At 44.7% G+C, this 15676-nt stretch overlaps 2 protein-coding genes across 16 annotated transcripts in view; both read right to left on the reverse strand.

Moving 5' to 3' along the window:
* LOC123136829 (vacuolar-processing enzyme beta-isozyme 1) overlaps positions 1-15676 on the reverse strand; it is a 58572-nt gene that overhangs the window by 27608 nt on the left and 15288 nt on the right. The window lies entirely within an intron of this gene.
* LOC123136831 (uncharacterized) lies at positions 869-4328 on the reverse strand. 9 transcript variants are annotated; one of them, XR_006467305.1, is made up of 7 exons: positions 3912-4328; positions 3745-3782; positions 3136-3206; positions 2904-3052; positions 2035-2111; positions 1553-1601; positions 920-1272 (listed from the first exon to the last, which is right to left on the reverse strand). XR_006467305.1 is itself a non-coding variant. In XM_044556341.1 (5 exons), exons 2-5 carry the CDS (start codon positions 3424-3426, stop codon positions 2075-2077), a joined length of 351 nt encoding a protein of 116 aa, XP_044412276.1. In that variant the 5' UTR covers positions 3427-3782; positions 3912-4328; the 3' UTR covers positions 1323-2074. The 9 variants fall into 9 exon arrangements, 1 of the variants encoding a protein (XP_044412276.1); XR_006467311.1 differs by having other exon boundaries at positions 3136-3489; XR_006467310.1 differs by having other exon boundaries at positions 869-1272; positions 2904-3029; positions 3136-3782.

Below are 15676 nucleotides of genomic sequence, written 5' to 3' on the forward strand. Positions count from 1 at the left end.
GGCGGCTGGGCCAAGACGGACCGTCCCCCAAGGTAGAAAAATAGCCTGTTTATTACTCCCTGTATTTCTCTACTTTATTTGTCTTTTTCTTTTGAAATTCTACTTCATCTATCTATATATCTATATCTATATATATTAAACTAGTACAAATGCCCGTGCGTTGCACCGGGCGAAATTATGCAATATTTTTCAATCCAATTTTTGCAAACCTCAGAAATAAGGTTACACTGAGTATTCTTTTTGTACGGTAAAATTTGGATGACAATGTTCGTAATTACCCGTTTCAGCTCCGCATTTTCATTTTATCCAGAAAAAAATATCAACCAACTTTTTTCTTCAGAAAAACACGAATTTTTTACTTTGTGAAAGTGTTTTTAAAATTTTCGACAATATTTTTTAAATGGCATCATTTTTATGGCGATGATTTTTTTTGAAATATTATATTTCATTTGTAATTTACTTTGCACTATTTTTTGGGCTTGGCCCATTGACATTTGGCCCACGATACTAAGTCCAACCCAAATTGCACCCGCAGCAGGCAACAGTGGCCACGCACCAAACCAAATGGGTGTTTGGTTAGGCGCACGAGCAGCCGCCAGCCGAGCACCTTGTCTCCGTGCCACTCCCTACTTCGATTCCAAATGAATCCTCATCCCCTAACCTAGCTGAATTGCTAAAGGCAAGGGTGGCAAGCGATTGCAGGTTCGGCTCCGGCGAACACATTAATTACACATCTCATATGCTTGTAAGTATAGATGACTAATTATAATCATGGTTGCCAAGTTGAAAAGAAGATCTCGCATATGGACTGACATATTCTAAACACAGTATTACAATCTCCATCACAACGGTTCAGAGATGAATGGCAGGCATAGAAAAGTAACTGAAAATTGCTGCAACTCACGTCTGACAAAACTCGAAAGTCAAAACTTTTCACCAATAGAGGTATATATAGGGGAGCCAATATATACATGAATCAGCGTGCAGTGCATGTAGTAATTAAACACAGGGCAAAATGTCAATCTAACCTGTGCAGTTTAATCCTAAGCGAGTGTGACATCAATGAGTCATCAAATTACGTTCCAGGGAATAAGAGACGGAGGAGGCACATATAGATCAAGGCGCCCGCGCGACAACATGATTCGGTGGTCAGGCCACCGGCCTCGTCGGTCCTGTAGCCTTTTGTGGTGTCTGTAGAGATCGTGTGGGCAGCGACACCACGATGCGCTGAAGATGGTCACCTTGAGCCAAGGGCGCTACAACGCTGTGGTCCTTAGAGGTAGCGACACCACAATTTAGTATTTCAAATAAATGTCATACTCAGTCAAAGTAAGGGAAAATTAATTCAAAGCAACGACGAAACAAAATTTTGGGACATTGGTAAACAAGGTAAAACATGAAGATATATCAGCTAGAATCTTTACGTCCACATTGGGACATTGGTAAACAAGGTAAAGCATGAAGATATATCAGCTAGAATCTGACCTCCACATTGCAGTAAAAAGTACTGAGAAACAATGTAAAACATGACGAAGATCAGCTAAAGTTGTACCTCCGCATCGAGATGCTGACAAAATACTCGTCAACGGAAGTGCAGGGACCTATGTCAAGTATGGTGATTGTGCATAAGTAACACAATCAGGTAAAGAGAAATTGAAACAAAATGCCATATGTTAGTTTAGGATCCTCCAGCCATTAATTTCTAAATTACATATCAAATAGAACCGTTTCTATTTTTCTAAACCCCTCCACTGGATGCTTTATTATTATAGCAAACATGCTCGTGCATTGCAACGGGAGAAAAAAAATCATACGCCTCTAGCCTAATTAGCATTTCTCAAACCCCCTCTCCGGTCCATCTCCTCTATTTAAAGACGACACCTCATTTTAGAAAAAGAAGCTAGTTTACAATTATTCGGTTAGATAATAACTGGTTCCTTGCTCTAAGAATAATTTAACAGGTTAATTATGTCCCTTTGAATAGTAATGCTCACCTTTAATACTTGGATTGGACGGTGAACTTCAGAAACTCACCTCATCTCTTCTTCTTCAGAATGTCCATCCCTTGCTAGTCTCATGAAGATGAGGTCTCTAAATAATCAACATTGTACCTGCAGAAAGAAAATATCATGATTAGTTTCGGACAAAAATTGTTGGGTAAAGGAGATATGTTGCTCTTCTTTTCATCATTACGGAGTTATGCATCAGTAGAAAGAACCCATATCCCTATGCATGTCCTTGCTCATTAATGATCTCAGGCCATGATCGTATTAGCACCCAATTGTATCAAAAAAAAATTGGAAGAAGGACAGCAAATATCAAACTACTTGATCAGATTGTTGCGGTTATCAATTTTTTGAAATAATGACATAAATATCAAACTATTTGATGGGATGAATTACCAGAAAATATAGGAAGAACTCGAATTGAAGCTATTCACATACAAAAGTACAGCTTTCATCAGTGTTAATAAACAACATGACCTAGATGCATGCCAAGCAATGTGAAAATGAATCTTCCTTGCGAAAACATTTCTTCAACTTTAGTATGTAGCAAATATGCCTTTCCTATGATATCAGTACAATGGAACTGTTGTTGTGACATCTCTCACAGATTTTGCTGGTGATATGCCTAGGACAGCATAATGGATTTTTTAGATAGAGAAAGGAGAGCACATACATAATATGTTTTTCTAGAGAACGATGCAGATAATATGTAAGGAAACACTAACAATTAACATGGCATAGGGCCGAGCTGAAAGTTTACAAAACCTAATGCATGAGAATATGGGATACTACATGAATAGTAGGGCTTGCATAGCTACAAGTTTCACTAAAGATACAGTCTGGATGATATCTCTACTCCAAGAGCATCTACTGAAAGAAAGAGGCTATAAAACTTACCTCCAGCAGGCGAGCGGGCTGCAACCCCAAGAGCCTCTAGCACCCTGATCGCAGTGAACCAGCTGTTTGGCCGTGCTAGCATGTACCAGCCTCCCAGTCACCACCCCGTGTGGTACCTCTACTGTACTGAGAAGCACACAACGACATACCTGTCACACTCAAATCGAGCACACGGATTAACTGAAATTATTGATGCACATCTCGTCAAACAACTCGATAGTATGAGGCTTACAGGAATGCCGTGTGTTGGGTGAGCAAGAAAGGATGTGGCATCCTCATACAGTGGGTCATCCGGCAAAATATCTATTGTGAAATTTAAGCAGAAAATCAATATGTAGTTGTGTTATTTCTAGTTCAGCAAAACCAATGGTATATGATGCTTCCCTTATTGCCAGTATCATCACATTGCGAAAGGGGCAAATTACTCACTGATAAACACTGTGTACCGGACAACAATGGCATTCAGAAAAATCCTTTGCCTGTGTGTGCAGTACAGGACATATGTGCGATTTGTCCCCATCATGCTCCAAGGATCAATGTGATTTTCAGACTAAAAGGACATGCAACTTCTTTGTTCTTCCAGGAACTGAATATAGGTAAGACACGGTGATTTCCTCTAAAGAAAATCGAAGAGGGAGCTCTCTTTATAAAAAAAAGGAACTGAATATATGTCAATTCTAGAACCTAAATTTGCCGCAGGTAATTATTTTGCTCCCCATGAAAACCATTGTGAAATTGTACTCACTAACACTTCTCCTATTTGGATAGAGTGCTCCATCTCTTGGAATTCATCCAAACTTGTATGTACGCAATTAGCTAAGGTCATACAATGCATGCTTACCTGCCGTCCAGTGGCTGTTGCTGGAGTACTCTGGAGGCCTGCGAGCATGGACGAGAACCAGAAGTGTTATCTACAGCGCCAAAGCAACTACAGCAAAGCAAACACGCATCGCCTCCTCGCGACCCAAGCACCACAACGACGACAGAGAGAAGAACGTCCGCGCTTACCTGGCGAAGATGGACGGTGACCCCTGCGCCGGCGCGTCAACCTCGGCCTAGTACAGGCTGGCGACACGGATCTGCATCCCCGCACCTATGGACGGGTCGGAGCTCTCCCGCTGCATCGCCGGTGAGGCTTGTGTACAGGGAACCGCCGGTGAGGCTTGTGTGAAGGGCGCCGCCGGCCTCAGCTCTCGTCTTGGATCGATCCCCTCCTCCTTCCCTCGTGCGCCACACCAGGAGAGGAGCGCCGCGCCCCAGCTCCTCGTCATCGAGCCGCCTCCTGCCCCGAGCCGAGAGCTCGCACCGCAGACCCGGTGCGTCCCAACCGATCCTTCGGCCGCAGACTCCGCGAGGAAGGCGGCGGCGGCGGTATCCCCGCTCGTGCGTGGGGAAGAGGAAGGGGATCTGCCCTGATGTGTTTGTTTAAAGGACGGCGGGTTGAATATACTAAAGTTCATGGATGTTTTTGCAAAAATGAAACGTTATCTCAGTTAGCCAGTTAAAAAAGGAATGCGGGTTGATTCTTCAAAACGTAAGGGGCTTTTATGCAAAAGCGTCGACGACGTACAACCAGAAGCAGTAATTGCTTTATTAGTAGGGAAAGATTTGTCTCTTCTGCACAAGTTTAAACTCTTTTAATTTCTCAGCATCCAAGCAGCCTACAAATCAAAACACACCTATATTAATTTATACACAAGATTCAAAAGCAGTAGCCTTGCTTTAGGTAGAGCAAATAATTTATCCAGAGGGTAGCAAAAGGAATTGCAAAATAAATCATATGTGCAGTTTAAAAATGCATTGGAATCTGAATAGGGAGACGCATCCGAACTAAATAGTAGACTCATATTGCAGAACCAGAAACATTGGATGAAGACTGAACATGTGGTCACTCATATATTCGAAGTTATTACGTTTTATCTGAAACGAACGATCTACGGTAACTAAGGAAATGGCTAATTAATATGAACGATTCAGATTCATTCTACTCTCCGAGAAATGTCACAGCCATTCCATGCAAGAAATCCAATGGCCGCCAATTCAGACCATCTCTTTCAGGGAATCACCTAGCCATCAAGAAGCATCCTCTATCCAAAGAATTTGATAGTAGCGAACATGTGTAAGCTAGAAATGTGTAAGAAACTAACATCTGTGTAAATGAAATGGTACTATTCACTGTAATGAGGTGCACCCTCTTTTACTTGAATACTTGGATAATCACTTGCCTATCTCAATCTTAGACCAATTTGTTCCCTTTTACCTTCTATACATTTCAGCTATAATTATTAATTACTCCATCCGTCCCATAATATAAGAATGTTTTTCAAGCTAACATAGCTAGGTTGAAAAACTTTCTTATTTTATGGGACAGGGGAGTAGTATTTTGAAGCATGTATCATAGAAGCGCAAGCACACTACCTTCAGTTAGTTCGAAACCTTGTCAAGTTCTGATTTGGATGGTGAGTTAGTAGTTGCGAATAGTTGATGCCAAGCAATTACAATCTGTGCATCATGCAAGTCTGCAAAACATAATATGACAAAAGAAAAGAAGCACACAAAGATTATTCCAACAATCTTGTCCAACTTATAAACAAAGACCTTGATTCTCCTTTCCATAACATAATCAGATAAAAGGAAGGGGGACAGAAATATTAACTATTAACTTTATCCTAGAGAGGAAAATCATAAAAAAAAAGTTAGTTTTTTGGGGTCGAATCAATACCTTGCTTGAGGATCTCATATTTCTTGTGAGTGATGGTTTTGGCTATTGCTCGCAACACCAATTGTTGCATCCTGCAAACCCGGGTTTTTCGATCTGCACTTCCATATGTTGGCCCATCACTCTTCCATCTGGTATGTTAACTCATGATCCACAATCTCCTTCTGAAACTGCATGAGTAACCCTACATAAAAAAGGCAAGTTTAATTGTCTCCTCCTATTAGCATGGAAAGCTCCAAGAACTTAAAACACCTGGGCAATTTGCCTTTGAGCCCCATGTTGGCTTTAATTAGAGGATGTTAACTTGTGGCTAATTTGTGAAAGCAAAAGAAAAGACCACTCGGGCTCCTTGTTCTCCCATTAACTTCACGTGGCTAACAACCACCAATATGTGACTACTCTTTCTGAATTAGTACAGATCAAACTAAAAACATGTAGAGCAATGGTGTTATCACTTCTGAACATGACATAACATTACAACTACACCACCATGTACGAATTCAGTATTATAAGTTTATAACAGTACAAACTAACTGTGCTCTTTGCCAATTCTCCTAAAATGCATCACACGTACTTGGTTATCTTCTTCACAGCTTTAAACTTTTACAAGAATTCAGCAGTGGTTATTCCATTAGTAAAGCACACAATGAAGTAAAGTGTTTCGAGACAACGGTGCATGTATGGTAGATCTCTCTGCATGGAGACGGTTTTACCTGCTCCTAAAGAAATTTATTCTCAATAAAGATGCCCAACTGAGGATCTTTTCACCTTGTTGCTACCTGTTAAATTTGGGATGACATCTTAGATATGGTGTGACATTTGCATGTACTGGTTCGGATAAATAATTTGGAATTCAGTGGGACGAATGCACACACAAATACCTTTAAAGTAATTTTATTGTAAATAGGCATGAAGGAGAAACTTATAGTGGGCAGGTTGGGCAGCTTCTCATTCACCATCTTTTCAAGAGCTAAAGCCAACTCCATTGGTAAGACCACAAGAGGCGCACAAGATAGAACACATGATGATTTCACAAGCTACAGGGCTCCACAAAATGAAAGCAGCAAAACAGATTTAAGAACTTGCTACTTTCTTTCTGATTTGTTCCATGTCCTCCTTGTATGATTGACTGATGACATGTTGAATTCAAAAGGTCATTGGAGAGCATCTACATAACTGACCAACAACTAAATACTGAGATCTGCGTACAAAGCTACATAACTTTACATACTCCTACTAACTTTATTACCCTGTGATCAAGTGTTACTTTCCCAGGTTGATTAACCTGGCACAAATGACACCCCTTTTTCGAACAACTGAATATGCAGTAAACAGACAATGCAAACACATCAATAAAAACACACACAAGCATAAATAAACTTACTACAGAGCATCACCTTTTCAGAGTGGTCGACTCTGTTAATGGAGCCAAAATGAATTGGAGCCTATCCTCTCTCCATGTTTGTTCCGATTGACACACAAGAATACAACAAGCATAACTCGTCCGTTTAAAGCTAGCACACATGGGTGTAAGACAATAAGTTTTGGGGAACCAGCACAACCCTCTAGGGGTGGCTTATCTCATTATATATAATGGTTGTGTTACAATATGTACCATATACGTATATAGGTACAGAAGCTATACATAGTCTAACACCCTCCCTCAATCTTAGCCACTTTTTAAAGAACTGAGAAGGGTAAGATTGCGCCTACAAGCCTCAAACTGTGGCAGCGGTAAAGGCTTAGTGAAGATGTCTGCAAGTTGATCCTTAGATGAGATAAACTTGATCTGGAGTTGCTTCTGTGATACACGTTCCCGTACAAAGTGATAGTCAACTTCAATGTGTTTCATTCGGGCATGAAATACTGGATTTGCAGAAAGGTATGTAGCACCGATGTTATCACACCAAAGAATAGGAGACTGTGGTTGAGACAAACCCAACTCCTGAAGCAAAGACTGCACCCAAATAATCTCTGCAGTAGCATTAGCCACAGCCTTGTACTCAGCTTCAGTACTGCTACGTGACACAGTAGCCTGTTTCCGAGCACTCCAGGCGATCAAATTAGAGCCAAAGAATACTGCATAACCCCCCGTGGATCGCCTGTCATCTGGGCTACCAGCCCAATCTGCATCAGAGAAGGCCGAAAGGACCCGAGAGGAAGTCGGCCGAATATGCATACCAAATGTCAGGGTGAACTAAACATAACGAAGAATGCGTTTAACAGCAGCCCAATGAGTATCTCTGGGAGCCTGAAGATACTGACAAACCCTGTTAACAGCATAAGAGATATCTGGTCTCGTGATCGTCAAGTACTGAAGTCCACCAACAATGCTCCTGTACTCTGTGGCATCCGCAGGAGACAAAAGCTCACCATCAACAGCTGTTATCTTGTCGGTAGACGACATGGGTGTGGTGGTCGGTTTGCACTTCAGCATGCCAGCTCTCTGTAACAACTCCAAGGAGTACTTCTTCTGCGTAAGGACAAGACCAGTAGCACGAGAAGTGACCTCAACTCCAAGAAAGTAGTGAAGCTTCCCAAGATCTTTGACCGCAAAATCAGCACCAAGAGAGCAGACAAGAGCATCAGCAACATACTGAGAAGAGCTGACAAGGATAATATCATCGACATATACCAAAAGATACATAGTGACTTCTGGCTTCTGTAGAAGAAATAACGAAGTGTCAGCAGTAGACGGCACAAACCCATGAGCACGAAGGGCAGAGGCAAGGCAGGCATGCCAGGCACGAGGAGCTTGCTTCAAACCATATAGTGCTTTGGAAAGACGACAGATATAGTCAGGACGATCAGGATCAGAGAAACCAGGCGGCTGTTTCATATAAACCTCTTCCTCCAAAAATCCATGTAGAAAAGCATTATGCACATCAAGTTGACGAAGTGACCAACCACGAGAAACAGCAATGGAGAGAAGAAGCCGAATAGTGGTAGGCTTGATAACAGGACTGAAGGTGTCCTCATAGTCAAGACCATGACGCTGCCGAAAACCGCGAGCAACAAGTCGCGCTTTGTAACTCTCAATAGATCCATCCGAATGCTTCTTCACTTTGAATACCCATTTTGAGTCAATAACATTTACCCGTGGTGGTGGAGGAACGAGAGTCCATGTCTTGTTACGAAGAAGAGCATGAAACTCCTGCTCCATAGCCTCTCGCCAATGTGGAATGCGCAGGGCAGCCTGATATGAGCGAGGCTCAGAAGATGGATCCGCAACAGCAGCAGCCAAACAAGCAGCCAACCAAGCAACCGTACCATCCTTACGTTCCTTAGGTTTGAAAATGCCACTGCGACTGCGTGTATGTGGTCGGGACACAGGAACCACCGAGGTCGACGGAGCAGCCTGCAACGGGCTGGAGGACGGCGACGTTGACGAGTCATCCGGTGACGAGGAGCCAGTCACGGTAGCCTCGGACTCGATTGGCGAAGAAGGCCGACCCACCGGCGAAACCGGCAGAGCAGACGAAGCAGCTGGCGACTCCGGCATCACAGACCGGGCCGATGGCGAGCTCGGCATAGTGGGCCGTGGCGCGGCCGGTGTCGCGGGCCGATCCGCTGATGAAGGCGACGTGAGGACCCGAGCCGCGGGCGAAGACGGCGTGACGGGCCGAGCCGCAGGCGAAGACGGCGTGACGGGCCGAGCCGCGGGCGACTCGGCGGCCGCTGGCGAAACGGACCGAGCAGTGGAGATGCTCGGCGCGACGGGCTCGTCGGGTGACCATGCATGGGCACGCGAATCGATGCCATGCAACATAGGGCGATCGACGTGCCCACCAGAAGACGACGATGATGATGGTGAATCCTCCAACAGCTCCAAACGAGCTCCACGTCCGGTTCCTGCACCATGGTTAGGTAACAGCAAAGGAGAGTATGCAACATCATCAAATTGGTCAGAAGCAACAGAGGATGAATGCAGGGATGGTGGTTCGACAGTGGACACAGGAAGGTTGGCAAAGGGAAAAACATGCTCATCAAACACGACGTCCCGAGATATATAGACACGATTAGTGGGAACATGAAGACATTTGTAACCTTCATGAAGAGAGCTATAGCCAAGAAAAACACACTTCTTAGAACGAAACTCAAGCTTGCGCTTGTTATATGGACGAAGATGCGGCCAGCAAGCACACCCAAATACCTTGAGAAAGGTATAATCAGGTTGTTCATTAAGGAGAACCTCAATGGGAGTCTTCATGTTTAAAACACGAGTAGGAGTACGGTTGATGAGAAAGCATGCGGTGGTGAAAGCATCACTCCAAAACCGAAATGGAACAGATGCATGGGCCAAAAGAGTAAGACCAGCTTCAACAATATGACGATGCTTACGTTCGACTGAACCATTCTGCTGATGTGTATGTGGACATGCTAAACGATGAGCTATCCCAAGCGACTGAAAGAAAGAGTTGAGGTTGCGATACTCGCCCCCCCAGTCTGACTGGACATGAACAATTTTGTGCTTGAGAAGACGTTCAACATGTTTTTGAAACTGAACAAAAATATCAAACACATCAGATTTGCGTTTAATAAGGTAAAGCCAGGTAAAGCGACTATAAGCATCAACGAAACTGATATAGTAATTATGACCACTGACAGAAGTCCGAGCAAGACCCCATACATCTGAAAACACAAGTTCTAAAGGATGTTTCACCTCACGACTGGACTCCGAAAAAGGAAGTTGATGACTCTTCCCCTGCTGACAAGCATCACACACTGCTACATCTTTATGACTAGACAAACTAGGAAGCTCATGACGACGCAAAATATGACGGACAATAGGTGTGGCCGGGTGACCAAGACGAGCATGCCACTGTGACGGAGAGACCCGAACTCCACTGAAAACACGAGCGACACCAGGATGCTCCAGACGGTAGAGGCCCTGGCACAACCGCCCACTAAGAAGAATGTCCCTCGTGCCCCGATCCTTAATAAAAAGATCAAAAGGGTGAAATTCACAAAACACATTATTATCACGTGTGAGTTTAGGAACTGAAAGAAGATTACGGGTCATAGATGGAACTCGAAGAACATTGCGAAGCTGAAGACTCCTATTGGCATGTCTAGTGAGAAGAGATGCTTGACCAATATGAGAGATGTGCATACCTGCTCCACTGGCGGTGTGGATCTTGTCGGAGCCATGATAGGGTTCACGAGTGTGAAGCTTCCCCATCTCGCTGGTTAGATGCTCTGTCGCCCCAGAGTCCATGTACCAGTGTGGATCGATGGAGTAGGACTGAGTGTGTCCCTGTTGCTTCTGCGGCGCGGGACGATCAGACATGGCGACCTGACGGGCATTGTTGCGTGTATCTTTGTCGTCATTGCCAAGACCAAGGAAGCTTCGCTGGAAGCGCTTATGACACTTGGAGGCCCAGTGCCCATCGCGGCCACAAAGCTGGCACACACGTGGACCGCCAGCCCCCGGTAAGGTCGCAGTAGGTGGGGGGGCCGAGGCGGGCGACGGTGGCAGCCCCAAGGGAGACCGGGGTGATGAAGAAGAGCGGCCACCCTTGGTGGCGGCGTTGGCCGAGAGGGAGCCAGTGCCCCTGGTGCGGCGAGTCTCGACCCGTTGCTCAGTGAGAAGGAGCCGAGAGAAAACCTCGTGTGCCAGCATGGGTGTCGAGTTGCCCCGCTCGTTGATGATCTCGACTAAGGCATCATACTCCTCATCAAGACCATTGACAATAAACGAGTTGAACTCGGAGTCGGTGAGGGGCTGTCCAATGGAGGCCAATGTGTCAGCGAGGCCCTTGACCTTGTTGTAGAACTCAGTGGCAGTGGAGTCAAGCTTCTGACACTCTCCAAGCTGACGACGGAGTGCAGAGACACGAGCCTGGGACTGCGCTGCAAAGGTGCGCTCAAGGATGGTCCAGGCCTCATGAGACGTCTTCGCGAAGACAACAAGGCCGGCAACTGCCGGCGAGAGCGACCCCTGGATGGAGGAGAGGTTCGCCTGGTCCTGCCCCGTCCAGACGCGATGGGCCGGATTGTAGACCGGACTGTGCACGCTGTCTACCAGCGCGGGTGGGCAGGGAAGCGATCCGTCGACGTAGCCTAGCAGGTAGTGACTCCCCAAGAGCGGGAGAACCTGCGCACGCCAGAAGATGTAGTTGTCGGCGGAAAGCTTGATGGTGATGAGATGACCGAAGTGAAACGGCGGCGGCGAAGACAATCCCATCGAGGAGGCTGCCTGGGGTGCAAACACCATGGAGGCAGCCGGAGGCACCGAAGCCGATGCGGGAGGAGGCGGGACCGCAGCCAGGGCGGGCGCCGCAAAGCTCGCGGCCGGTGCGGACGCCGCAAGGCCCGCGGCCAGGGCGGACGCCGCCAACCCCGCCAGCGGGGCAGTGTGATCCGCTTGCGGCAGGAGCGGCGGGACGACGCCTGCGGAGTCCGCAGCGGACGGCGGCGCCGCGGTGTGGACCACGAGGTCACGCCCAAGCGAGGGCGCCGGCGGCGTGGAGAAGACGGAGCCGATGCTCCTTGTCCCGATCGGAGCCGGAACAGAGACGACATCGAGCGGGAGGTTGAGCAGAGCCGCAAGAGAGGCCGGGAGGAAGCCCGCAGCAGTGGAACCGGTGGTGGCGGCGCTCGACATGGCGGCGGCGCGATCGGTGGCGCGGCGGCGGCGGTGAAGGCGGCGGCGGCTGCGGCGGCGGTGCGGGTATTAGGGTTTAGAAGCGGAAGCGATCGTAACCTAGCGTGATACCATGTAAGACAATAAGTTTTGGGGAACCAGCACAACCCTCTAGGGGTGGCTTATCTCATTATATATAATGGTTGTGTTACAATATGTACCATATACGTACATAGGTACAGAAGCTATACATAGTCTAACAATGGGACAATCATATTAATCTCTCATACAATCACGGCAGTCTGCATATGATAGCAACAACAAACGCAATTAGCACCAGTAGCAATAATCAAGAACAATAGCTAAAAAAATATATCTTCAGTAAGAGCACCAAAAGGATGACATAATATCACATATAACTGATACAAATCAGATCACCCTATACAAAATTCCCCAAGCAGAGCAAAGAATAAAGTATGGCATACACAGCAACATGATATGATACAAATCCCCAACTGAACGCACATCTCTCTGTATAAAATTCCCCAGTTGAACCCCTCAAACTCTCACATCTCTGTCCCCCAATTATTTTGAGCCCATAATCAGTTCCCCCTTCTTTTCAAGATGTAGTAGCATTCACAAAACCAAGATGGAATAGCACCATGGGGTCAGGTTTAGGGGAAGGCTTGGTCGGTGTTTAGGGAGAGGAAGGCGATGATGAGGATCCTGACCAAGAAGGAAGGAGGGACGAACCTGGGGCCGCCGGAGACGCGCCGGCGAAGCCCTGCCTGAAACCCTAGCCGCGGAGGGTGGGGTTGCGAGCGGTCGGCAGAGGCCGGGAGCGGAGAATATGGAGAGAGGGGGGGGTTGCGTGGACCATGGAGAACTCGATGGCGTGCTGCGCGGCGGACCGGAAGCGGCCAGCGTGGGTGGCGGCGGCGGCGAGGGCTTCATGGGCGAGAGAGGGAGGAGGCGAGCTCGTGCTAATTGTGTGGTCGTGTTTTTTTTCCTTACAAATCTGCTCGGACTAGCCCTGTGCGTTCGGTTTATTCGGTTTACATGATTCGATTTATACGGTTTTTCGGTATGTACGGTATTAATACTTCGGTAAATACGGTATGAAATTAAAATACGGTTCGGTTTCGGTATATACCAAATTATTTCGGTATGGTTTCGGTATATACCATAAAAACCAAAGTTGACGCGAATTTGAGAATGACGTAATAATAATTTGCAAATTTATGACTCAAAACACATTCTATTTTACACAAATAGTATATGACTATATATATAAGTATATATGCATGCATTGATTCATCTGTTGATGGTTATGGACGTGCTTAGCATTTTAAAAAGAGAAAAATGACAATGTTACAAGAAAAATGTAGGTGCTTAGTAGTGAATTTGACTCATGTACAAGAAAAATGACAACTTGTACGGTTGTTCATCTCAAGAAATATAAATTTATCTTTTACTTTGGTTTATTCGGTTAACCATTCGGTTTTTCGGTATATACCATAAAAACCAAAGTTCAAATCCGTATGAAAAGTTCATACCATACCGAAACCAGAAACCATAAAAACAAAAAAATTGGTTCGGTTCGGTTTATTTTCGGTATGGTTTTTCGGTTCGGTTTTAAAATGCACAGAGTGAGCTTGGACTGTGGGCTGAATACTCCGAATGACAAGGGGCTTTATGCAAAAACAAATCGTTTTTCAGATATTCACTTAAAAAGGGACCGCGGGTTTAGTTACCAGAAAACAGAAGGATGTTTTTGCAAAATTGCTAAAGACGTACCACCAGAAGCATTAAGTGCTTTATTAGTAGGTAAAGATAAAGATAAAGATATAGTATAGTAAAATAAAAAGGAGGTGTGTTTCTTTGATTTTTCACTCATGTTGTATTTTTTAAGGTTTTTCTCTTGCTTTTTTGTTTGAGGATGAATAGGCCGTTCTATTACTTAACTAAGAAAAGTTCAGGATCTTATCAGAGATCACATCCTGAAGGAAATCTAGTGAGATTGAGAACCACAATTTACAAAGTTTATCTCCTATACTAATTTTTGTGCGTCCGTTAACGGGCTTTCGCTTTGGTGCGCGACCTATTTTGACCGGAAAATATGGTTGTGCGGGGACTCGATCTCACGAACAGACATCCATATATAATCTATAACTTATTAATAAAGGGAGGTGACATTCTTAGATGTGGTGCGCCTTTTTAAAAAATGTCCCTAAAGTTTCTAAGAATCAACCCGCAATACATTACATTATAGCGCGTCCTCGCTTCAGTTTTGCCACCTGTACTAGGCTACATTGACGTTCTGATGGGCCTATGGCCTTTCTACAAAAAGGCCCAAATTGAAATAGTTGGTCATGTGGAATCGAACTCGTGACCCCCAGTTCAATCCCACTGGATCAAACCAACAACACTATCCTATGCTTTGTGATAAAATATGGGGTCAATTTACAAATTTAATAGCCTCACCTCACCATTTTACATTAAATCCCATCTTTTTTCAACATCTGGAAGTTTTCTGAAGTTCCTCTTCACTCAGTGTCTACATTAGTTGGTTTGTTAGATATACCCAACAAATCGGATAGGAGGGAGTAGATTTCGGGGTTCCTTACCATCAACACTATGACTTATTTTCGTGATTTTATTACGCGCGGCTCATATGCATTTCTGCTAGACCTCAACATGTGCCTTCGTCGTACCGTGGATACCCAAATACCTCTCCCGTTGCAACGCACGGGCATGTGTCCTAGTAATATAATAATAATAATAATAATAATATAATAATATAATAATAATAATATAATAATAATAATAATATAATAATAATAATAATATGATAATACTTTCCCTACTAATAAAGCAAATAGTGCTTCTGGTCGTCCGTCATAAAACATACCCTCGAAGTTGGCAAAATTTACCCACCAATGCCACCCGTAAGTGGCAAAAAACGGTTCACGCATCGCACTGTTAGTTCGGTTTATATAAGCAGAGATCCCCTAATATAACACGAAGATGGCTCAGCGCAGTGGCCAGCGCTGCACGCTAACACCACAGAGACCAGGGTTCGATCCCTGCCTGCCCACCTTTTATCTCTTCTTTTTCGTCTCGCAAGCGCGCCTACTCCTCCCGCACACATAGGCCGGCCCATGTGCAGGTTGCAACGCCCCTGCTTTTATTTCATTTTTTGCCTTTCACGTTCTTATTTCTGTTTTAGTTTTTTCTTCTTTAAATTTATTCGTGATTTCCAGGAAAAAAATATTTCAAAAAAAGTCTTGAAAAATTATAAACTGTTTGTGAATTAAAAAAAACATTCGGAAAATCATAAAATGATCATGATTTCAAAAAATTGTTCACATATTATAAAAAACTATCACGGTTTCAAATAAATTTTCAGGAAATAAAAAATGTTCATGATTTTTTAAAAATATCCAGTATTCAAAACATATTAGGGAA

This window comes from Triticum aestivum, chromosome 6B (genome assembly GCF_018294505.1).
Source record: "Triticum aestivum cultivar Chinese Spring chromosome 6B, IWGSC CS RefSeq v2.1, whole genome shotgun sequence".
NCBI lineage: Eukaryota > Viridiplantae > Streptophyta > Magnoliopsida > Poales > Poaceae > Triticum > Triticum aestivum.

Bases quoted from the DNA above. Each gene is read 5' to 3' on its own strand.
- LOC123136831 (XM_044556341.1), bottom strand. From the start codon at position 3,426: ATGATGGGGACAAATCGCACATATGTCCTGTACTGCACACACAGGCAA. The intron at 3,053-3,135 runs GTAAGCCTCATA...TGAGTGTGACAG, and splicing joins ACCCAACACACGGCATTCCT to GTATGTCGTTGTGTGCTTCT. The intron at 2,112-2,903 runs GTAAGTTTTATA...TTCTTTCTGCAG, and splicing joins AGCCCGCTCGCCTGCTGGAG to GTACAATGTTGATTATTTAG.